This window comes from Natator depressus, chromosome 2, assembly GCF_965152275.1.
Source record: "Natator depressus isolate rNatDep1 chromosome 2, rNatDep2.hap1, whole genome shotgun sequence".
Lineage (NCBI taxonomy): Eukaryota > Metazoa > Chordata > Testudines > Cheloniidae > Natator > Natator depressus.
The window spans coordinates 173,208,959-173,234,357 of NC_134235.1; the positions used below are offsets into that span (position 1 = coordinate 173,208,959).

Here is a 25,399-nt window from a genome sequence, read left to right on the forward strand (position 1 = left end):
CCCTACATTAAGAATTTTCTAACCTGGGTTTGATCCTGCGGCTACAATGTCCACACAGCAGCACGCAGACCTGAGTCAAACCAGCTATGTCCCAGACTCCCTAACACCCTCTCGTGTTGTAGCCGCTCCAGCCTTTTGACTGTAGTGAATTGCGGGAAAACTTGACTATCCACCCTGCACACCAGAGGAAGTTTGGCCAGCCTGCCAACACAGCCTACCGAGCAGTCATTTTGGTATGTGCACTCCAACTACCAGAGACAGCAACATGGAGGAGGCACCATTTGAAGAACTTCTGTTGCTTGCGCTTTCACTCCTGTGTGGGGGAAGAGGCAAAGCTTTGTGAGATGCTGGTGGACATTTCAGCTGTGTTTTCTGACCCACCAAAAGGCACCTGACTGCGTTTATGATGGAGCAGGAGTCAAAGGAGGCAACAGCGCCACAAGTACCCAGGCATGGCAGACTCAAATTGGCTGATGCTGCTCATTACACTCACTCTAGCTGCTGATGCTCCCTATGTAGGCCAACGCTTTTTGGAGCAGGACAACAAGCACAGGTAGGCCCACAGCATCATGTGGATGACAAACAATGGGCCCAGAACTTTGGCATGAAGAAAGCTGCATTTCTGGAGCTTTGTGAGCAGCTTGCCCAGACCCTCCAGTGCAAAGAGGTACATGAAGGTACCCATGCTATTCCAAAAGTGGATTGCTATAGGCCTCTGGAAGCTGGCTATCCCAGACTGCTACAGGGCTTTGCCAACCAGTTTGGTGTTGGGAAATAGACTGTGGGTAGAGTGTTGGCAGAGGTTTCTGAGGCAATCAGGCATGTGGTTTACCCAAAGTGGTAGGCATAATAGATATTCCTGAAGTAATGGCTGGCTGGCTTTGAGAGAATGGAGTTTCCAAACTGCGCTAGGGCCATTGATGGGACTCATGCCCGTAGTTTAGTCTCCTCAAGGAGCACATGAGTAAACCACAAAGGGTACTATCCATTGTTATGTGGGCCCTAATGGACCACAGAGGCTGATTTATGAATGTCTGTATGGGCTGCATTGGAAATTTCATGTTGGAAGGGCTTTTTGCTGATTAGGAATCTACATTCATGGATAGGCTGGGACACTATTCCCACCAAATGACATTACCATCCCCACCATTATTCTAGGGGCCACCGCCTGCCCCCTTTTGAAGCCCTGGCAAAAGGTTTAATACACTCTCAGCAGGTGTAGAATGGTTGTTGAAACGTTTTTGGCACATTGAAGTCCTGTTGGCAATATCTACAGACCTGTTTGCATGCCAGGGTCAGCAATGCTGTGCACATTACTGCGCTCTTCACAAGCTTTGTGAGACTTTTCTTCTGTGGACCTGACAGTGAGGGGCCACTGAACCAGTAGACTCAGCCAGAAAGGGCCCTACCGTTGCTGGAACTGGATGCACCCAGGCAATGGAAGTCAGGGATGCTCTGTGCTCCCTCATTATGGACTTGCTTGGCCCAATGGAAGGTGGGGCTCATTGATTTGGGGTGGAGGTTCAGTGCTTGGGGAGGGATAGGGGCTTGAGTGCCATGCCTTTATGTACTTACGAATGACATGACCACTTACAAAATGGGGGCAGGGGGTGATTGATCATCATGAATTGACTTCCTTATATGAATCCACATTGTGATTGAAGTGTGTGTGGGTCGATGTACCTAACTGTATGGAGGAATGGTGTTTGCTTATTAATTCCTAGGATGTCCCTGATCATGTGGTTACCATTATCCTTTTAAATACATATTGAATGATGTCACACAGTGATAGCAATAAACTTTCTTGGGGACAAAAAAAGCTTTATTTATAAACATGTCTTTTTAAAGTACAACGTTCCCCCATTGCCAGGCAGGCCAGCTGTCATTACTACACTAACATCAGTTACAGGGGACAAAAAATGATGCAGCAAAAGCAGCCATTATTGAGATCAGCTGCACTCTTGCAGCCATTATTGAGATCAGCTGCTCAAACAGCTCTCTCTGCTGAGGTTTGGCCTCCTCCCTTAGCTGCAATTCCTGTTCCAGAAACTGCAAAGCAAGTGCCGGTCCTCAAGCCCCACAGCCAGCCTCCGCCTTTCCTTGAGCCATACGTCCCTCTGTCTTTGGTACTGGACCTGATTGGTGGCCCCGGCCATACCTCAACGATAGGTTGATCACGGAAACACTTCCTCTTGGAACAATCTGTAAAGCTACGCTGAGCCAGGCTTGTACTGAACTGTGGCGGTACAGCAGCCACTAGAGGTCGAGGGGCCTGGAATAGGACAAGACACAGAGTTGTTGGTTCAAATAGCCCAGTCCAGGAGAACAGAAAAAATCCTGGTGGAACTTCAAGGACATCAAACGTTACTTTTCCAAACTGAACCTCAGTATGTTGTGAGAGGGATGCTTCAGACCACAGAAGTTTCCTGAACACAGCGTGGTTAATCGCAGCAACAGAGGTGCGGAGGCAATGGTAAGTTGTAAATTCAAAACTGTGTTTTTTGTTTTCTAAAAATTGCAGAACTACTTGTGCTGGGGATGGGAGGTGGGCAGTCAGTGGTCATGTTACAAAGGCTTTTCCAATCATTTCAGGCTTGTGGTGCCTGACTGGCAAAAGAAGATGTTATTTCAACCTCCTAGTGAGAAAATTGCAGCGTATGCAGCCAGCATATTCAAATGCATAGTGACTGAACAGTACATCTGGGTGGAAAGGCCTGGATACTTACCAAAGTGGCCCTGGAACGTACGCCCTTCCCCAAAATGTGACTACTGATCTGGAGTTCATGCTGCAGGAGGAGTTTGCATCTATCAGCATCTGGGATTGGGTCAGACTTCATGAGGGAATCAACAGGATTTTGTGTTAGGTTCCACCTGGCTGAACCAGTTATGATTGCATGCAAACACATGTAACTCCACTCCCGGGCCTTTCCCCCTCACCCTGCACATTTCTGGACGCATTTTCAAACCCCAGCCGTATTTGAGACAAATTCTGTTGTAACCTATCGACTGCCTGGACTACCTTTATCTGAAATGGACTAGATTTATGAATGGAACCTATTTCTACCTGCTCCTGCATGGTTCACTGCTTCCAGGTGGCTCATTACGCTGCTGAGTGGTTACAGAGCGGCGAATTTACAGGAATGGCAGTGGAAGGGTAGTATTTTTAAGACGCAGGAGTGGCCTAGCAAAAATCTGCCTTTTCGCTTTCAAGGTGTTTTTGCTGTTTGTATTCCCCAGTTGCCATTTGGAACTCCATGTTAGAGGAGGGTGGGGGACCATGCCCCTGGCGTACAATCTGCTGTTAGTGGATACATGCTTCTAGCCAAGACTTCTAATAACTTTTGCATTGGTTCATAGAATGGAAATCTATCCCATTACTGTATTAAATGGAGTCAGAAACTTACCAAGCTCTGGTGTGGCTTCTGACCTGTGTCCGCTGCAGGCTCCAAGGCGGGCTGTTCCTTGGCGGCAAGGGATCCAACAGCTCCTCCGAGTATGGCCCTAGGACATGCTGCTGTTCCTGTGGCAGAACCTCCCACAGGACCCTTTTCAGCAACAGCGTCACTTTGCTGGCTTCACTCTGGATTCTGAGGCCAGCAGGGCACCATCCCAGCTGACCAGCTCATCCTGCACCATTGGCTCTATTCTCAGCAGTGCCCAGCACCTGGTGAAACGCTTCAGAAAGTGGGCACAATCGTGGTGAGTTGCCAACGGTGCGGTTCTGATCCCTGGTTTTCCTGTACTCACTCTTGAGCTGTTCAAGCCACTCCCTAGGCTGGTTACAAGTCTGATGTATTTGCAATGCTGCCAGCTTCTTCGTTATTTGCTGGTAATGCTCGATCATTCTAGCATGCTTACTATGGTTCTACTGGCTTTCCACCAGAGAGCCATCAAAATCTGGCTGCGCTTCCATGACGGTGAAGCAACGGACTTTGCAAAAAAGGCTTGTCAGTCTCCGTTGCAAATGCTGAAAGCTTTCTGATGGTGCGTTCGCAGCTGTCTGGTCAGAAGCCAATGGAAGAGTTAATGCTGGCTCTCTCAGCTGCTGCAGTTCACCAACCAAGAGGGGTCGATTCCATTTTCATTGGAGTCAATTGAGGATTCTTGGGATATAGAGGCCTAAGGAAGCTGACCCATGGGATTCTGGAATACTTTTGACAAGCTCCCAGGACACGAGTCAAGCAGGACTGTTGATATTGCAACTCAATAGGCTTTGAACCCTGGATCCTGGCATGGCTTGGCCCCTCCAGCTCTACAGGGTCCTAGGTCAAGGCTGAGAGATTTGTAGGTAAATAGAAGGGGAGGTTTAAGCTCAAGCTTGAGTCCAGGTTTACATTGTAATGTAACCATACCCTTAGAAGCTCATGGTTTGCTAGAGATGCTTCAAACAATGAGTGTATGGACAGCTGCAGGCACTATTCCTCATAAATGAAAGCACATCAGTGTGGTTGCTGATGTGGTTCATATACAAATAGCATCTGTAACCCCACTTCGCTTGTTCATGATGGTTCTTTGAAAACTCAGATGCTTCAGTTTATAGGTAAAGTTACTTTGCCTTTGTTTCTTGTCAACTGATTTCATTCCTGTTATACTACTAACCTTTGTAACTCACTGAGTTCTCTGTACTGAAATCCGGAGTCTTATTGTCGCTTGCTTCTCTCCCCTATGCCTTGGTACAATTTCCATTCAGCAGTTGAAGAAACAGCCTAAATCTTTGACAAAAGACCCAGGTTTCCACTATAGTTGGTAGCAACTATTTCCTGAAATCAGGTATTCGCACATTTCCTGCCTGTGTGCTGGCCTAGCTCGCATGTACATCGTGTGCCCCACTTCACCAGAGGAAGAATGTATTTCTCCTGAATACAGTGAACTATACTTCGTATTTATTTAGAAGGAAAATGAAACATAGGAAAGTCTACAGACTACCTTGCTACCCTGTAGAGATGGTCATGCTGTTGAAGTTTGTTAAAGACAAATCTCTGGGTAAAAAGGACCTGTTGACACGGTCTACATTTGATCCATTTTTCAATTTCCTTGCATTGGTTCAGCTTCAATTGTGTTAGCAACTTTGATAGAACAGTGGTGGCCAGCTGCAAGGCTAAACCCTTAACACTGTAGCCGCAGCAGCAGCTGTCCTAGTGCTGGTAACAGCAATGGCACTAAAAATGTGAACAGTGGATATTTTTCATAAGTCATCCTAGTGTAGAAAGGACTATTGTTAGAAGTCATGCCAGATTTCTGCATTTCTCTCCAACCACGGTATGAAAATAATTCAGAAATTAAAAACAGCCTGGACTACTGATTTGGAGCTTTTATCACTTTTGGCCTATGCCTGGATCCTCCTTTTTAGTGGGCTAGAAAAAAAGCTCATCTGCACCTCTACTTGGACATCCCTAGTATTTTACTTAAAATACCTCACTGATCTACATATCCCACTTTCCAGGAGAGCAACTAACAGCTCAGGCAGCAGGTTCTCCAGTCACCTAATTCCCTGAAGAGATGTGCTCCTCTCCCATGTTCTTGCTTTGAAGTGTAAAATAATTTATCCCTTTGTTCTACAATAGAGTCCAACCCTCCATAATTCAAGACCTCTTCATGCCATTTGAACTTGGTTTGTTAAAAATCACTCTGCAATCTTCTCATTTGGCCAGCTAACTAAAAAATTCCCCTTTTTACTAACCTGACCCCACTGACTCTTGATCTGTTTCACTATGTAAAATAACCTGATTTAAATTCATTTTTTTAAATTTATATTTATTCTGGCAATTGTGACACTTCACTTGGCTTTGAAGTTTTAGGTATCCTGTGAACAATGGGTTAGTGAATCAGCACTGCAGTACTAATATTCCATTCCCATGATCACAAATTATGAATGTTAGATACACAAATGGAGTAAGGTGACTGCCTGGATTACAGATTTTAATATACTGAATGTTATTGAAGGTGTGGGATTCCAAAATGAATGGCGAGTCAATCTACTCCATCATAATAAAATGTAAAATAATTTTTTGATAGGCCATTTGATATCCAAGGAGGGAAAACAAGGATAAAAAGGCTGAAGTTCTCATGGTATTTTATTTACAGGCTACTCAATACATCTTATATACAAATGGCTTAAAGAAATATCAACAATAAGTAAGCTGAAGTAACAGTTTCAGTATTTTAAATTTTGTTGCCCTAAAATAATTCCTATGATAAGAGTACTTAACCTTGTTCAGCAAAAATTAGTTTGAATTTAAGTCCAGCACTTAATTTTTAAATATGAAACACAGTTTAGATCTGAATCAGTTTTCTGGCAATTTTTTTTTTTTTATGGAATGGCATACTTAACTGCAGAGAACACATTAATACTGCCTCAAACAATTATAAGCATTAACCAAGATTTTTCCACCGACATAATTCAATTCTGAGACTTTTCATCCTTTGCCCCGGGGGGTTTATTTTTCTCTTAAATCTAAAACAAAAATTTAAGAAGTTTGGCTGAAATGTATTTCCTCTACTGGAAATGAAACATGGGGCCAGAACCTGTAGTTTGGGACCTAATGGAGTTTTAGCCTGAACAACAATTGCATGGAAGTTACCTGTGCTAGTTTTAAAATTAGTTTTACAGCTTATTTATAAATCTCAGCAACTGATGGGCCTTAATAACTTTCTTCAAACTGGCACTAACTCCTGATATAAATGTAGCAGGAACAGCAAACTCAAAGCATCAATAGTTTACATTAAAACTCCTTCCACCTCTGTTTAACGTTAAGCATCTGATGCTTAGGATGATAAAGGTAACAGTAATTAAATATGTATGGAATAGGTATGAAAAATATAAATATGCAATTTTTAAAATGTGTAAGTTTAATTTTGTAGCAATTACATTTGCATTTAAAGATCATTTTGTTACTTGGTAGGGGTTTGTTTGTGTTTTCGGTTCTTTTTTTGCTCTTTGTTCTACTCAGGATTGCTTTATCCTAGGATCATGAACTTGTTTTTATGTTGTCTCTCTCTCTCCTTTTCATTTGGCTGAAACGATGTAATATCCTATTAGTGCAAATTGTGATGCCTGTCATACTTGCATTATGTGTTTTTAATTTTTTTACTCCAGGTAATGTTGGAGACCACTTAATTCAAAATTAACTATTCAACGTTGACGTGGTAGGTCCAGAATCAAATACTTTAATCTGGATTGTAGAGAAAAACACTTTTTGATGTTTGGTCCAATTCTCTGCAGTACTTCTAGGAGGTGCAGCACAGATGTAATCCCAAGGGGAAAGGGGGCAAAGTACCTTTAAGCTATTTTTTCACTTCCCATATTCTCTCCTATCTAGGGGCTGGCATGGCCTCTGGGCACATCTTAGAGCAGCCACAGGGGTTACTCTCATTTTTTTGCAGCCTTCTGAGGGCTGAGTCATAGCCTGGAATTGATGGAGACATGACCTCCTTATCTGGGCTGCTTGTAAAGGGAGTGTCATAGGGCTCATACCCCAAAATTGTTCTGACCCTTGCAATGCGTTTGACCCTTGAAGGGAAGCAAAATGTCACGGAAGGGCTGGAAGTGGGAGAAATCTCTTGCCTGGGTTTTAAAAGAGGCAAAATTATTGTGGCTGAGTAATTCAGCTTGACTTTCTGAAATATTTGAACAGTGTGGACCATTGGTTTTCAAATGTTAGGCCAGTATTACTTAAACTAAAATTAGTAGAAAATCACTGTGCAATACATATACCAGCAATGGCATGTGAATGGACTTGCTAAATCTTAATGCATCTGTTGCCAATCAGCTTTGTATCCTTTTCTAATTGCTCTTTTATTCTTATTCAGTCAAGATTAAAGTCTAAAATTAGTCAGATGTTTTGATATCAACCAATACATTCAACATGCCAAAGTTTCTAACTACATGGAACATCTTACTTGTCACAGTATTTCAGTTCATAAATCAAACTGCTCTATCGCTATTTATGCGGACAAGAGCGAGCGGCTTTTTACAGAAACGTAGGTGAAATAAGCATCGTCTGACTTGAAAGTTTACCTCTATGCAAGAAGCTGTGAGAGGTATGATTTCATCCTCACATTTTATTGTTGAAAGTCAAAATCACTTATTCCCGATTTGTTCTTTATCATCTATTTTTCATTTGGACTTACCTGCTTCTTAGTGAAGTCTCACAAGGCTTTATTTTTGGAAGTGCAGTACACATTAATATTTGACCATGCATTTCTTGCCACAAAGGTTGTATGTGGTTGAAAGTCTTTGGCTAGATTTTTATTGTTGAGCCTGACTTTTGTTTTATCTGCGCATACTTTTATAAAAATGGTAAGACATTATAGCTGAATACTGTCCAGTCATAAATGACAATACTAACACTATTCTGCTTGCATTTATTCTCCCCTGCAAAAAATACTAAGATGTGTTTAACTCAAGAAAACTATTCAAACACAGTATCATTTTATATAAAGTGTTTAATTTCTTTTAAACACAGGCTATTCAGGTCACAAATATTTGTTTCCAGCTTAGCTGCTTTTATTTGCAGACAGTAGGATTCTCTAGTGTGGCTGATGAGAACTTGGATAACTATGAGATTTATAGGGAAGCCTAAAGAGATGAGACTCACCATGATACAACTGCAGATACTTGAACACTATTTAGCTACATTTTAATGTTCTTCACACCCTATGCTGCAGTAATTAGTCATAAATTAGAACCAGAATTTTAAATGAAATAGACAACTTTGGCTTCTAATCTGAAAATCCAAGAAGTCACTGACATGACTAAACTGGTAATAGTGTAGGTAGAAATTTTACCTTTTAAAAAGTAATTAAACACTGTTACATAATGTATCAATTTATCAACTGGATAATCAGTTGGAAAATTGTTTCCAATATGGGCTATTAAACATTCTTTTCAGTACATGGAAAATATAGCCATATCCCCTCTCTGCAGGAGAGAGAGACTACTGTTCTCAGAGGAAAACATGCTGGAAAGTATAACTAATATAAAACTGGAGTGGTGGTTTCTGGTAGCAATTTTAGCTACAGTAATTTTTGTTGTTGTTCAAAGACAGATTCAAATCGAGTATTACAATGATCCATGGAATAGCTGAATATAGAAGGGATTAATTGGCACAATCCCAGTTTCCAGAAAATTTGAACTGCATTAAATACTGGTCTTTAACCTCGGAGGCTTTCCATAATGCTTTTATATGTGGTAAAAAGAGGAGACAGTTCATGAGTTTTGTGTGGAAAGCTGACACTGAAGAAAAAGACTGATCTCATTATCTTCTTTAAAGTCTATTTTACCATCCAATAGCTCAGTATAAAGTAGACCTTATTTGGCAGAGGGACTACAGAAGGGAATACAGCTTTTAGAAAAAAGTTGAGGGAAACCTACCTTTCTTTAATGTATTCACATTAACATTCTCTCAGTAAATTCAGTATGGGGAAGGTCATTTCAGTTAACAGAAAACTTCGTATGCCTACTAAACTGGCTTAGCGGACATAAATGGCAAATATGCCACTTTAAAATGCACTCTATCCAAGTTGCCTATAATTATCTGTGTTTTAATGTAGTGTATCTATAGTTAAGTATTAATCTTTGAATCGAGCTACAAAATAACTTTAAAGAAAGGGAATTTCCTTTATAAGAAAAATGTAGAGAATTTTTGCAGACCTTAAACTTACATGTTAAGGCACTTACCATTCAAGTAAAACAGTTTTTGTACAAATGTCTGGGAGATGAGGACACATTTTACTACACCATCTTTTTTTTTTTTTTTTTTAAAGGAAAAAAATAACATTGACCAAATATTTATAAAATTGTTGCATCAAGAGAAAGGTTGTGTTTTATTATCTGAAATGAGCACAAAGTACACCTTCCACAATAACACTGAAAGCAGTGCAAAGACTGACAGTGACCTTTGACTAAAGGTAGTTTTGTAAAAAGAAAAATACCAAATAAATCAGTGCCCTGCTTTGATTGTTGTAAAATTTTTTACATAAAAGTTGGTCCAAACTTACAAAAAAAAGCACAAATGTGCATAGTTCAGAAGATCTGAAAGAGTGCCATAAAAAGCTGATGTCCCTAAATTTAGCATCCACTTAAAACTGCCAAAATACAAAATAAAATTCATAACTAGAATTTGTGAACATGTACAATCAATTGATCTAGTTTCCAGACAGCATGAGTTTTAAGCAGTTTAAATTTTCCTACTGTATGCAAGACCCTTTTCCACATAAAAATAAAGCTGTTGAATTAACATTATTCAAGTCTGTTGGATTGCTGCTTTAAACTGCAGCTAGAAAAAAAGTCTTTCCAGATAAAAACGATGTGCCTGAGGAAAAACAGATACTCAGTATGGTAATCCTCTGCCTCGCCCTCTGACTGTTGATGTGCTAATGTGTCCCCTGTATCCTTGGGAATATCCAGGTCCTTGGGCTGAAGAAGTCCAAGTTTGTCCATGTATGTGGCTAATGCCACTAGGGTTTTCTTGTAAATTACTTCCATAACTATAGTTGTGCATCTTTGTGGACAAAGAATGAGTACTTTCTGACCCTGTGGAAGTGTCACCACTGTTTCCCAGAACTGCAATAGGACCATGGCTATATTCAAATCTATGGTCTTTATCTCCACTAAACAACAGGGGACCAGTGTTGAGGTAAATGTCTCCATAACCAGTTACTGAGCTGGGAAACGGTTCTGAAAAGGCAGGAGGTGGCAGTGCACCACCAGAGTGAGATGAAGCAGTACTGTAGTTATCCAAAGACTGAATATCTGAATTTCCAATGAAGCTTCTCCTTTCCAGTGCCCCAGATGATCCACTTCCTATTCCATCACTACCACCATAATGGGCAGAAGAGAAAGAAGATCCAAAGTTATCCTTGTAGTCAGATACATAGGAGTCTCTTGCCTGATAATCCACACTAGTTGTTACTGGTTCCTCAGTTGGCTGAACCTGATGCTGAGAAAGCAGTTGCAGCAGAGCAGCTTTCACCCCAGCATGAGGATCCGTTCCTGAAGAGCTAGAAATAGGCAAACGCTGGTTTTCTGTCCGATAATCTAGGTCGTCTTCTTCAGTGAGAGGTGGTGGTTCTGGTGGCTCAGGAGGACGCTGGTCTGGGGGCAAGATGCGAGGGCGTTCTTGTTCTGGTGTTAGGTTTAGAAGCCTCAGCTCAGGCTGTCTAACCAAATCATCTTGACCTAAATGGATTAAAAACAAGAGCCTTAGAACAAGATCTGAAATTACATTTGACAAATAATTACAATACCAGAAGGGGAAGAAAAAACACTTTGCAAAAATATCACAAAGGTTTGCTTATGCACTTCTTCACAAAAAATAAAGGTTAACCAACTAAAATTAAGTTTAAGAGCATCTGAGAAAAGACATTTTGGAGAAGCAAAAAGACACTGCCCTCAAAGGTTTTTCAGAACAGAGTTCCAGGATCCTCCTGCAAGCACACCTGATCAGCTAACTTAAAGACGGGGGACAGTGAGGAGGAGGAGAGGAATTGCACAGTATCCTTGAGGAGTTTGGTTGCAACAGATGTTATGCCAGAACAGGAGGAAAGTGCAAAGATGTGGGCCAAAGCCCATACGGAGATGGGTTTTGGGAAAGGGACAGAAAGGCTGCTACAAATGGTAATGGTAGAGATGTTACATTCCTTCACAATATTCTTCTACAGAGCTGCCAGTGCCATTTAGTAACAAGTAAACCAAAATGCACTGAGGCCATATGGCTGAAATACTAATCTCATGATATTCAACAGAAGAATTAGAACTTTGAGAAGCTCCATGAGGTAAACATTTCATGTGTGCACAGTATGTATATAAATCATACAGAATTTTAATGAAAATTTTAAGTTGACTATATTCATTTCACAAATGGAAAATTTGCACACACTGGTCAGGTAACTAAAGGAAGTAGGCATGGACAAATTTTGATGCTGTAGTTAATTAAAGAAAAGGAGTTTACTTAAACGGACTCTGTTAAAGTTGGTAAACCAACGATCTACAATTAACTAAAGGAGACCATCTATTTTTCCAGTCAAAACCAGTTATTCATCACACTGAGAAATGCTGCCAAACGTTCCATCAGAAAAGCAAACAGGTGTATATGTACATTAGACAGTAAACTTTCAGCAGAGGTTTTTTTTTTTTTTTTTAAACTGTTTGTACAGCACCTAATACAATGAGACCCCAACTCTGACTGGGGTATCGAGGTGCTACCATAATAACACAAACACCACCACAGTGTCACTATCACTGCATGTCTACCAACCTTAGAGTAAGCTGTATACGTACAGTATAATAAAATCAGTCACATTTAACGATGAAAGGGTTTTTTTTTTTTTTTTTTTTTTAAAGATAGTGACAAAAAGGAAATGAAATTACTTCTCACGTCCTCATTGTCATTACTCCTGTGCATGTTTTGCTAATGGATATGGAGTAACCATGCATACACGGGGTACAAAGCATGTTGTTAGCTGTTTATCTCCAAGTCACTCTCTCTGGGGGTCAAGATATCTACTTATCAATATTAAAAACTGTAAGTACCTGCACATGAGTATAATGATTTGATCAGATGTGGGTAAACAGATGCTGGCGATTCTGTGTCCTCCTGGTTATCCGATGCAGGAGTGCGGGGCTCCGGAGGCTGCCTGAGTTGTAACGACATTTCATTTCCTGATCCATTCTCCTTCTCCTCTAGTACAAGATCTTTTTGCTTTGTTTGCTGAGTCTTTAATAACTGAGACAACAAAACAGCAAATGCACTCTGCACAGCTGCCTGGGCAGCATCAGTCTCAATTTTAGGCTGTGTCAGCTGAGCAGGTGGTAAAGCTGGCTGAGTGACTGCTGGCTGTTGTAAAGGCTCCTGTTCTGGTGGTGGTGGAGGCGGCTGTTGCTCTGGCTGGTTTTCACCTGCTGCCAAAATACCAGCAGGAATGTTTATTTTATCTAGTTGCTGCTGAGTCTCTGCATTTATCTTAATATTCAACACTTCGGCAAAATGTGCCATACTAACACTTGATTTAGACTGTAGAAGATTTAGCAGGATTGCCACTTCATTCTGGTTTAACTGCTGTCCAGTGCTTGTTTTCACTAAAGACAAAAAGGAGTTTTAAAAGTGTTATTTAGAACTGTCATATTTCAGAGGCTCCAAATCAAGCTTAATAGCCCATGGCTGATATTCTTGGCAAAGTACAGGTTTCTGACAATACAGAAATGGAATGCTTTTACAAATTAATTACATTTGGAAGAGTATTAATAGGAAATCGAATAGCATGATCCAATACAGAGAAAATGACTTACAAAGGGCACGCCCACACACTAAGACAGATGAGAAACATCATGTTTGAGCTCAATTTTCCACAATACAATGAAGCCAGGGTTTAAGGCCACCTGCCTTAGACAGCTGTAAGATTTCCAGTCACCACAAAGTCTCCTATCTTTGACATATTACATCCCTTTGCTTAAAAAGTGGCCAACTGCAAAACACATTTCCAGTCACACCCTGGCCCTCCAGATGCTTAATTTGTATGCTGTGACACCTGCTAAGGTGACCAGACGAACTGACCCAGAAGCTAATGAGCTATCTGAAGGTAATGGCATAAGTGCAAAACTACTGAGAAGGACAAGTAAAGTGCTGAGTAAGATAGAAGACTGTTCTGTTGATTTCAGAGGTGTCGGGAGACAGCCACATGAGAGCAGAAGCATGGGTTTTAAGTCACTTAGTGCTAGCTTTAAAGAGCTGGAGAAAGTAGTCTAAGTTTAAAAGAACCCACAAAGGCACTTTATGGTGAGGCTTCTTATTTGTGTTATGAGACTTATGAACTTTAAACAGACAGAACAGATCAAGGGTACACTCAAATATGAAGCAGGAATGGAACAGGATCCCTTATTCAAGGTGTACCTACAGATTCATCATGAAAGAGAGCACATATACCTAGCAGCATGACTGGTAAGAGAAAGGAAACTGTTGTTAATTGGGAATGCCACAAAATTCTAATAATTAGAATTTCAATTCCAGATCTGCCAGTTGGTGAACACAATAAAAGCCTTGGATAACATCTTATTTAATTATAATGGGGAAATTTCTTTCTTTATAGAAAAATGAAGCAAAGGCATCACGTCTTCCTATTTATATAAACAGTGCCTCCGTCCGGTTGATATCAAATATCCAATGTCAAAATTGAACTTTCACATGTGAAACTAGAAGGCTACCAATGTAATGTAACTTCTGGCAGCATCCAATGAATGCCTGGAAAGCTGGAATTTTAAAACTTTCTGTCCTTGGCATTTGACTCATCACTGAAGTGGACACAGTTGTGAGCAGACAGTTGTTGCAAAATTAAATCAGCCTCCTTATTGATTTGCGCTGTGGTGCTACCAGCTAAAATGTAGTGAAGACAGTGGGAATTCAAAAACAATTAACTTATTTTTATTTGGCAATGCACAGAACTCTACTCTCTCAGACGCTTTGCACTGCATTCTCTTGATGTATTAATTAGCCACATAACAGACGTCAATCCTGCTGCAAATTACGTGACATCTGAAAATGGTCTGTTGAAGAACCAGGAACAGAAGATATTTCTCAGAATCCAAAACTGAAAATCCAGCAGACAATATGAATGGAGACAAAGAAAAGTGCAGCATCTTTCCACCCCCCCGCCCCAAAATTTTAGAAGTTATCCATATCATAGGGGAATTCAAATTCTTGGTGGAAATCATAAGTGAGCTCCACACACACTGTTAAGTTATAAAATGTAATGACAAGAGCTTCACATAAGAACCAGAACAGTAGCAAATAATCCAGGACAAATTATTTTTTACCCAAAATGAAAAATGTTAGTGCTTTGTGCATTGTCATACGTGCAATGATTTAGTTCATTTAAATCTGGATAAAGCCTGCACTTGTGTGTCAGCTCCTTAGTTTGCCCCATGGCCTTGTGTATTTGTTCATTCAGCATGGACACACTCCTAAATCTTAGAACATAAACACAGACATTTTCTATTTTATACAATACTGTGTCCACTCCACCACACACTAAAACCCTGCTTTCTCCACCCTGGAGAAGTATATTTTCTTCTATACTTACACGTGTGCCACGAATGACATGGGGCTGAATAATAATTTTTTGAATTCTTTGGTTAATTTGGTATTCGATATGTACTATTAATACTGTATTAGTAATGATTAATACAGTTAGTACTCTATGAGGTGACCAAGTGTTATAACAGCATAAAGAAAATAACTCCAACCACTGGGACTCTAATACATTTTGCTAATCTTCAGCATCAGATAAAATTTTTAGGGGATAAGCAGAGTTTGAAAGTCTTGCCAAGACTTGAGGCTACTGTTGCAAAAGAGTGGCAGAAATAGATTGCTGGATTACAATGAAAAACAGGATGATCAGGAGCAAGAGGTGGTAAACTATATGGGTCATGAGAACTATATCAGTACATCTCTGCAACATATACTTGGAGCTATGGTCTACTGTTGGAGAGTGGATTTGAGATTATTACTGTCCATACAGAATTTAAATGAATGCACTACACATTCGCTCTTTCAATTCTTGCAGCTCCCACTTTAGTGACACTATATTTTATACTCGCTTGCTGCATCATAAAGCTGTCTATATGTCAAACTCTTGTCTGTTCCTTTGTCAGCGGCCCTACACACACACACACACACACAATGTACAGAATCTGTATTTCAGAATGCAAGTTAAAAAACACCTTGCTTATAGTAAGGGCAGTAGTACCAACTCCTGCATAACGAGACACCCCATTTGATTATGGTTATAAATTAACATTTTCTTTCTAGTAGCTTCTAAGCAGTTTTTTGTACCACCAAGCAAGACACTCTAGGCTTGGTTTTCTGCTTTAATGGGTGGGGCTGGGAATACTGTATAAGTAGCTCACTAACTCTCTTGTTAGAAGAGCTCCCTCATTAGCTAGTATCTTCGTTCAGCATTACCAGCTAAAAGAGATTTGCTAAAGCAGATATACTTGGGAGAGGGAAGATTATGTAACATGGAAGAGGAATCTATTTGTTGTGAAGATTATGTTTGACATGAAACCCTCTCCCTTCAATTTATGTCATGATCAGTGAGGTTGCTCTAGACTATGAAGAGTTGTACATTATGAGTTAGAGCACCTGCTTATGGGCGGGGTTATAAGAAACCTTGAGGTGGACAACAGACCCCCTCCCCACCACCCCAAAAATTAAAATTACTACCAGGCAAGTCAAGATATTTAAAAGCTTTGACACTGGTCAAGGTGAAAACTCATTATGCGAGTCGTATTGGGAATGCCTGACTACTAAGGACAAGATAAACCTTTAGCATTTTTAAAATTTACACTATTTTGATTCTCTTAAGAATTCCAAGAACTTTCGAGATTCTGAAAGTGCTGACATCTACATTTCTAGATGCATAGTGAGCAAGTAACAGACAATTTAAAAATGACAAAAAAGATTACTGACCAAGTGCTACACTAGAGTTGCCCTGAGTTGTGAGTTTGGAAGAAGTCTGCATGCTTTGTGGGGTGTTGGTTCTGCTATCATCCAGGCCTAAAGACAAATCCTTCCTTGGAATTTTAGCTGCTGTTGTGTCATCTGTCATTCCCATCTGCTTCTGCCGTCTACGTTTCTTACTCCACAGTTCATGACAATCTTGCCACAAAGGAAGGCTGTAAAGAAGTATGGTAAATATTCAGCATTATCTGTGTACAAAACATTAAAATAAATGCTCAATATACAACATAAGATCTGAAAAGGTGTCTCTGTAGGGATTCTTTGAATCCATACTCATAACAAGGGTGTAATGCAAGCATAATCTCAGAAGAGCTTCCTAGATGGAACTATTTATCAACTGGCTTCATCTCATAAACAAATGTCGTCCTGGCAGAACAAAATGAATATTTATTTTCTCAACATGACAATGCTGTCTACTTGGATTGACAGAGTTTACAAAAAGGAAAGGTGCTCTAGTATAAGAACTCAGCAACTTGCAATCCTCTAAACAGTAATCCAGAATTTTTGCTTTAAAATAGGGGAATAAATGCTTTTGCTTTTTTTGTTTGTTTGTTTTAAACCCTTGTTGTTTGGAGACATTCATTCTTCTAAATACACTTGAAGGTCACTAACTCTAGGAAAGATGTACAAAATGTCTGACCAACAAATCAAACACGGAGCTAGGGAACAGTTCTCATTCATAGTACAGGAGCCACTCAACTTTGCAGTTCTCTTAATGGGACGGTTACTAATATCTGACACATTAGGTATTATGTTTGTACTATCTTTGTTTTCACCACTACGCAATGAACATTAAATACACACTCCCATTTTGTATCAGGTAAGCACTGACATTACCACAGGAAGTAACTTACTCTGGTGGAGGCATTTTAGCAGGCTCCACATCTCGCAGAAACTCACACTGAAGAGCCTGTTCAGCTGTGCAACGCTTGCTAGGGTCCAAAGCAAGCATATAATCAAACAGATCTAATGCAGCTGGTGGAATACTGGCAAGAAGGAGAGAAAAATGGGGGTGGGGGGGTGTCACATTTGTGTTATTTCAGATGCCACATCTTTGTGCTATAAAACTTGTATTTTTTAATTTTGTCAAGTAGCGTTTAATTGTATGATTTAAAACTTGGGCCTTATATTAATACATTTGTTTTAAAAGTTTTCCTTTTAACAAGGGTCTAATATTACTATACACTTTGGAATTTAGCACAGACATTTATACTTTTTAATTGGGCTACAGACAATAATTCTACTGCTTTAAAGTTACACAAGTAGGCTCCACTAATATAAACAGGATGATACATTTTCCTAAACCCCAAAATAGTTGAAGGAGAAAAGGCAGTTTTTAAAATAATCTTACAGATGTTTTCCGTAATTTTCATGTTTGTTATTTGCACGAGACAACTCCAATGGCATTATTTTAGGATACATGGCTTAGAGAATTAGTCTTATATACTGAATTTATGACTAACAAGTCCCTAATGTTAGGCAATCACAGTTAAAAGTGACTAAGTACCCTGACCTGCTTTTAGCCATAGGGACAATGAGCAGGTGCATCCAGGGCCAAAGAGCAACCATTTCCGAAGTACAAAGCTGACAGGTGGCTGAAATATTTGGGTCAATTCCTTGATACATATACACAGCTCCCATTAACTAACAATAATAATAGCTCGGCGTGTGTATCAAGGGAAGGACAGGAACTTCAGGTCACTTCTCTCTACATTTGACTGAACCCAGAAACAAATCTTTGAAAAATACTGAAATTCTTAAAGGACCTAAGAAAACTTAATGGAATACAGATGGTTAAATGAAGGCTCCATCCTTACAAAGCAAACTCTTCTCTCAATTTTCGACGATACTGCTTCTTTGGTTTCATGGTGTTGAAATAGGCTAACTTTATTACATCAGGCCAGACTGCAGGACAAGGACTCCCACAAATTCGGCTATACACCAAAAACAAAAACAAACAAAACAAAACAAAACCATCAATGTATGAGATCAAACACAACAAGGTGTGTAGTTGTAGTTTTATACTCACAGGCACTGTTAATACAAAGAAAACAAATTCTAGTCTCCATGGACATATTCACAGGCTGCCTGTGATCCATGGCCATGAGGTTTTTCAAGAGTTGGGGAGGAAGTGTAGGTAAATATCTACTCTTAAGAGGCCAAAGAATACGCCACTAGAAAAACTGTTACCTCCCCCACACTTCTCCAGAGTAGAGGCTCTTTATAAACAATTACTGTGTTCTTGAAAATGATAGAAGACTCCACTTAGCATACTCAGGTAGCATCCCATGGACCCTAATGCAAGGTCAGTTTCTTCCACAGATGGCTAGACAGGAGAGAAATTTAAAGGGCAGGAGTGAATTTGGATGAGTTTAGATCTATTATGTTTCTCTCTTTTACTCTTGGTGTGGAAAGGAACTCTGACAAATGACTGGAGTAAACAACACTCCATTGCTGACTAAGAATTTAGTTATCTGCTAAAGAACAGCAAGGTGCCTTATGAGGACCAAAGGTGGTGGCAGAGATTTGGTGTTTGATTTTTAAATTTAAGAAAAAGGACTGGGGGTTGAATTAAAAAAATTAAAACGATCTTTTGGCCAAAGGAAAGGGTCACTGAGCCAGCCCACCTCCCTACATGTGGTTGCACAAGTCTGTCCCTTCCACTGGCTTTGTCTAACATAGGATTTAAAGATGGGGTGTTCCAATGTGTTAGCCACCACATTTTTCAAAAGTCTGTTGTGGACCAGACAGTGTAGACTTTAATACAAGCAAACCTGATGGAGTTAAAACCCAAGGTCTCCTCAGGCTTTAACTCAACAAATCTTAGCCCATGTTGAAGGCACTGGGCCTCGTCTACACTAGGCTTTTTCAAAAGTGTTAGTCAGAAGGTATTAGTAACATATTTTAACAGTACCCCTTTCATCCTAGTCTAGACAAGGCCACTAAGTGTGAAAAGTAGGGTTTATGTTTTGTGGGCCTTGCAGCCAGAAAGCTAAATTTGCATAAATCCCTGGTTGATGCTGCTTGTTTGTTTTCAACTTCCACAGCAAGTTTTTCCTATAAATAGGGTGGTCTTGGGCAGAAGAGCCTACCACCTTTGATGGCCCTTGGATTCCCAGAAGACTAGAAGTATTTTCTAGATAGCTAGAGACTTATCTATAGACCATATTTAGATCACTGTGCTGCCTTTGTGCATATTTATACTATCTAAAGCATATTCTGAAAAAGAAGTTAAGACAATGCTACTTTTTCCTCTAGACTTTTTCCTGATCCAAGTCTATCTGTGGTCTTGAAATATTGAGGGAAAGACCACGGGGGGAAATAAAAAAAAAAAAATCACAAAATGTTGATAGTCACCTACGTTGGTGGTAGAGGCATCGAATTAATTAAAAGTTGCTTGCAGGCTAAAAATTGACAATGATATGACTAAGAACTATTCCATTATAGGTGGTTTAGGTTCCATTTAAAATGTTCTGGGAACAGTCATAATGTATTAAATTTTTAAATGTACAGCATCAATAAAGAGAAAAAAATTAAGCTATGAACAATTAGTTGACAGTGTCCTTTTGATATCAAAATAAATTTTACAAATGACATCAACTCACTCTATACAATACTATGTCCAGTTTGGTAAAGAAAGCCAGAACTGGAATTAAGTGCTACACTGCCATCTTGTGGTTAAAGCAAAAACAACAAACGTGTATTCACACAACATGAGTTTTGTTTTGATAGTGTAAAATGACAACAGGGTGACCATCGCCATGTTTTGCTCCTTCTGAAGGGTTGTTACACTTTTACAGACCAACTTTCCTACATGTTACATATAGCATTTACAGCCCATGTAACTTATTGCTTTTCAGAATCAAATATTTGACCTCCTGTGAAAAGAGATCAGGGTAAAGGAGCAATTCACTGACTCATCCTCTTTTTCCTTTTGTAGGAAGAAGATTCCATCCCACTGCCTAGGTTGATTATGATATTAGAAGCAGGAGCCAACATTTGCCTAGAGAAAAGAAGAGAAAAGAAGCTCTGACTCTACTAATTCAAACAGCTACTGCCTGAGAAGATCCCCTGGGGTGGGAAGGTGAAGAAAGCCTTTACCTCCCCAAGATATCTGGTAACTCTTGAGGGAAAGCAGAGAAACACTCCTTCCCGTAGCAGACAGAAGCCAGTTGCAGACATGCGAGAGAATGAAGAAGCAACATAGGACCAGCAGTATGAGAGAACCTAGCCTTGAGCAAAGCTTTCCCTTTAAAACAGTCATTCATTATTCTCCATGTTGGCCTTTTAACATGCTGATGGGAGAATGGAGTAAGGAAGCTGCAGTCTCACCTGCTTAAAAGGGTGAGCATGTCAAATGCCTCGTTGTGAGACGGGTTTCAGTAAGGGGTAACTCCAGCTGCACTATAAAAAATCCTACCTACCACTGCATTGCTTATGCCATGGAAAGCTACTAAGTACTTCTCCAATTCTGAATAGTTTGTTTTACATCTCCCCAAAAGCTACCACCATTTTTATTCTGAGAAACAACTCTGACAACTTTTAAATGTTAATACTGTAACTCCATTTTTTTGAATGCTCATGAAAAATAAAAGTATTGTCTATGATTTTATAAAGCACCAACCACACTGTGGAATCTAAAAGTTACCTTATTAGTTCCAGCTGAGCAAGTTCCTGATTTGCTTGAAATATTGGTTTTTTAGTAAAAAGTTCACCCAGGATACAGCTGTAAAATAAAGTTTTATATAATTCCATCAATATCATTTGATATAAATGTTATTTGAGATTTACTTTGGTTCATGATTTACACTTAACACTTTTGTATTAAAACTTCTTACCCACAGCTCCAGACATCTATGGCTGGTGTGTATCTTTCCTCTCCAAGCAGAAGTTCAGGAGGCCGGTACCATAAAGTAATAACTTTGTTGGTATATGGTCGACTGAAAAAAAGAAGATAGAAAGATTCAACATTTCTCTTAAAATGAGATTGTAGTGAACTAATAAAAGTTTGATGTTTCACTACTATACTATTGTTTTAAGAATGTTCCAGTTTTTCATTCCCTTTACCAATACTGAGGCTGCTGCCACTATATATAAAGGTAAACATTGTCACCTATTTAAATCTACCAAAGGATAGCCTGAAACAGTATCTCAGAGATAAGTAAACATTCATGGGGCATTAAATATCAGGCTTCAGAATTATATACCTAAACTGCTAACTATTTAATTGCTAATCATTTTAGTGATAATACTTTAGTTAATATGTCCATCCACTGCTGTTAGATGCAGTTACTGGCACAAGGAAGTTGGTTGCTGAAGTGATGAACAAAGACTTCAACAATGAAAAAAAAAATTCAAGTCACCTCTGCCGCTGCCCACAAAGGAGAGAAGCATAGATGCAGCCCTTCTCTACTATCACAAGTTTCAACTGCCTCTTGGGTTTCAAAACCCAGATCTTCCCGGATTCCAACAGCCCCAACTTTACATTCGCAAGCTATCAAAACTTCCAGCTCCCACTGAAAGACATCTGCAGTGTTTGGAGGCATTGTCACTACAAAAATCTACTTTAATTTTATCAGGCTGAAAACTGAAAGTCTGGGGACAGAATAAAATAATGGAAAGTATCAAAACAGAACAGAGCTATTGCCAAATCTATTTCGGCAGAAGTCTCTATTTTTGTATATCCTTAGGAGATGCAGTAGAATATCCAGTTTTCAGCAGCCCTTACCACAGAATACATGGCCGCTGATTGTTATCTTCTCTCACCCCACCCTCAATCACCAGTATGATTTTAGCCATTAATATTATGTAACTTGAGGTTTTGTAACATTTTACACAATTTGAAAACTGAGATTCCAATATTTTAGACAGTGGATAGAACGTTTCAGTATTAACAGTTTTCAAGACAGCAGCCAGTACAACAGAAATTACCTAGCCCACCTTTCTCAGTATAGTTTTGGGATAGATGTGAGACAGTGCTTTTCAATTGTCATCTTTAATAAAGCACTACTCTGTTAGTGACAACATTAGGTTTGAATGGCAAATGCACAGAGGTATAAAGTAATGTATTTGAATAACTTATATGTGCTTAAATAAAAAGAAGTTACAAGCAATTTCTGCCTTCCATAGCAGGTGAACATTCCACATTGCAACCACCACCACTGTTATGTTCAGTGCAACTGCCTAATCAACTAAACACACTGATCTACAATGTGGACTTCTGTATTTACTGAAGGGGGCGTAAAAGTGATAACCTTACACTAAAAAATCCCTCTCTGGTGGCCCCACAAGCACGCACACTTTCAACAAACATTACCGGAAACATTTTCAAAAGTGCCTAAATGGCTTAGGCTCTTAAGTCACCTTTGAAAATGGGACTTCTTGTGGGAAATTTTACCCCACCCTCTACAGATCTGTCAGATTTATTCCACGAGAGAGTATTCTTTTCGGAAGTATTTTATTTTTTTTGTTACTGAGTTTCTCTATCAATATTCAATTGCTAAAGACTTCTAGACAGTACGTTCTTATGTAATATGTCACACCTTCTTGCTGGAAAGTGTTATACATTCAGAAGTTTTTTTTTTTTTTTTTTTTTTTAAAGTTAGATGCACAATTGTGAGTGAAATTACCATAACTCTGAGAGGAAGTTGGGTAAATATGTACAAAAATGGCCAAAATTATTCATTCGCATGTAGAATTACCCACTTTGTACACTTAAGATCTATGCACGCATAAGTTAAGCACACAATTACAAGTGCATATAGTTTATTTTTTAAAAAGCCTGCTTTCAGACTTTTCAAATTTTGATAAGTGAGATATACAATATATTTGAGTGATTCTAGCATTAAAGTCATACTTTAAGAAACTTCTGCTGCTTCAAGGCCCCAAATCCTTCTAAATACTGTTTAATAAGATCAGTAAATCAACTGTCAAAAAATATAGTTCAGTTAGTAAAAATGTGGAAAAATTGCTACAGCCCAATCCTCAACGTTCACTGAACCCTACTCTTACTGAAGAGAAGACGTACTCAATGAGAGACTGAATCAGGAATGAGATGCCAAGCAGCTTACAAGCTTCCAATTAATTAGAAAAGGAGTACTTGTGGCACCTTAGAGACTAACCAATGTATTTGAGCATAAGCTTTCGTGAGCTACAGCTCACTTCATTGGTTAGTCTCTAAGGTGCCACAAGTACTCCTTTTCTTTTTGCAAATACAGACTAACACGGCTGTTACTCTGAAAGCTTCCAATTAGCCTTCCAAATTTAATATGCAGTTATGTTAAAAAAAAAAACTAAAAAGTTTTAATACTGGTTATATTGAGAATATAAAGTAATAATGCTGCTTGTGTTTACACTAAAACCAGCTGTTTAGAATTAAAAAACAAATTTTGTAAGTTAATACATTTTTCACCACCCCCAAAGAACAATCTGAATTTTACCACAACTATGCATTTTAATTATTTGGTAAAAAGAGCTATTAATGAGCTGTTATCTGTTAATGGCAGCCACAGTGTCACGGCTTAATGGAAGCTACACATAAAAGTTAAACAAGTGTGGCACACACTGAAAAGAACTCTGAGGTACAACTGCATCCATTCACTGTGTAGCAAATGTCTCCATTAAATCATTAAATTTCCCAGCAGGTGCTTAGTTATCCAAACCTGCAATTTTCCTTTAACATGCTAAATATGATAAATAAAATTATGAAAAAGGTATGTTCTTGAATTAGCATGGCTGGCTATTCAACATAAACCACTGGAACCAGGGGCACTGCCATCAAGAGCCAGCTTATTGTTCTGGCACCTACAGTAAACTAAATCTTTAATACTTAAAACACTATTGGGCCTCACTTTCAAAATCAAGCATGAACAAATCAAACTGTTTGCACAAATGGCCATCAGACATGCAACTGAGCTCCTATGGGTGCAATTATCCAATGCGCAAGTGGTATAATGCTAAGTGTACACCTTCAATTTTGGAAACCAGATTCTGCATGTTACTAGTCATACCAGAGAAAATTACTACAAGTAGGAGACATTAAAGTACAAACCTTTAACAAGATACTAAACCATATTACACTCAGCAGCAATTTTCTTAGATACAGGCATGGTGAAGCAATACAATTGTAACACCAGCATGAAATATTTTTAAAATTTCATCAGTCTTTGCATCTGCTCTCAAAAGTTTTAAATTAAACTCCCCTAATTAAAAGTGAGATATCGCAAAAAAAAGAACTGTACTTAGATTTTAGCCATTTCTTTTGGAAATGTGAGCAGGAAGTCTATTTTACCCTTCCCAGGTGTGTCATGTTTAAAAATGTGATTTGACTTAAACTTCCCGCTACAGAAAAAAGCATCCCTAGTTCTGATAACCACAGAGATCTATGCTTTACAAATATATATTTAACAGCATTGAGTCGTCTTACCTCTCCTCTGAGCTATACAGTCGAGCAAGCCCAAAGTCTGCAAGTTTAATCTGCCCCCTGGTGGAAAGAGTAAAGAATTTTTACTGATTAATCTATCTTTAAAAAAGGAAACAAAAAAGACCCAGGGAATTATAGACCAGTCAGCCTAACTTCAACACCTGGAAAGATATTGGAACAAATTATTAAAGAATCAATTTGTAAGCACCTAAAAGATAACAGGATAATAAATAATAACCAACATAGATTTGTCAAGAACAAATCATGCCAAACCAAGCTAATTTTCTCCTTTGACAGGATTATTGGCTTAGTGGACTATGGGGAAGGAAGCAGTAGATATGTTTTATCTTAATTTTAGTACAACTTTTGACCATCCCACGTAACATTTTCATAAGCAAACTAGAGAAATGTGGTCTAGAAGAAATTATAAAAGGTGAGCACATACTGGTTGAAAACCCATACT

General features: G+C 39.1%; 1 protein-coding gene across 1 annotated transcript in view; it reads right to left on the minus strand.

The window, feature by feature from the left end:
- Positions 1–6,100: 6,100 nt before the first annotated feature.
- CDK13 (cyclin dependent kinase 13) overlaps positions 6,101–25,399 on the minus strand; it is a 59,421-nt gene continuing 40,122 nt past the window's right edge. The window contains exons 8-15 of the mRNA XM_074945310.1: positions 24,940–24,996; positions 21,353–21,454; positions 21,163–21,240; positions 18,332–18,448; positions 17,369–17,500; positions 16,464–16,669; positions 12,533–13,078; positions 6,101–11,179 (exon numbers count right to left, since the gene is read on the minus strand). Of these exons, the coding sequence (XP_074801411.1) occupies positions 10,332–11,179; positions 12,533–13,078; positions 16,464–16,669; positions 17,369–17,500; positions 18,332–18,448; positions 21,163–21,240; positions 21,353–21,454; positions 24,940–24,996 (2,086 nt within the window). The 3' untranslated portion in view covers positions 6,101–10,331. The remainder of the gene's footprint in view (positions 11,180–12,532; positions 13,079–16,463; positions 16,670–17,368; positions 17,501–18,331; positions 18,449–21,162; positions 21,241–21,352; positions 21,455–24,939; positions 24,997–25,399) is intronic.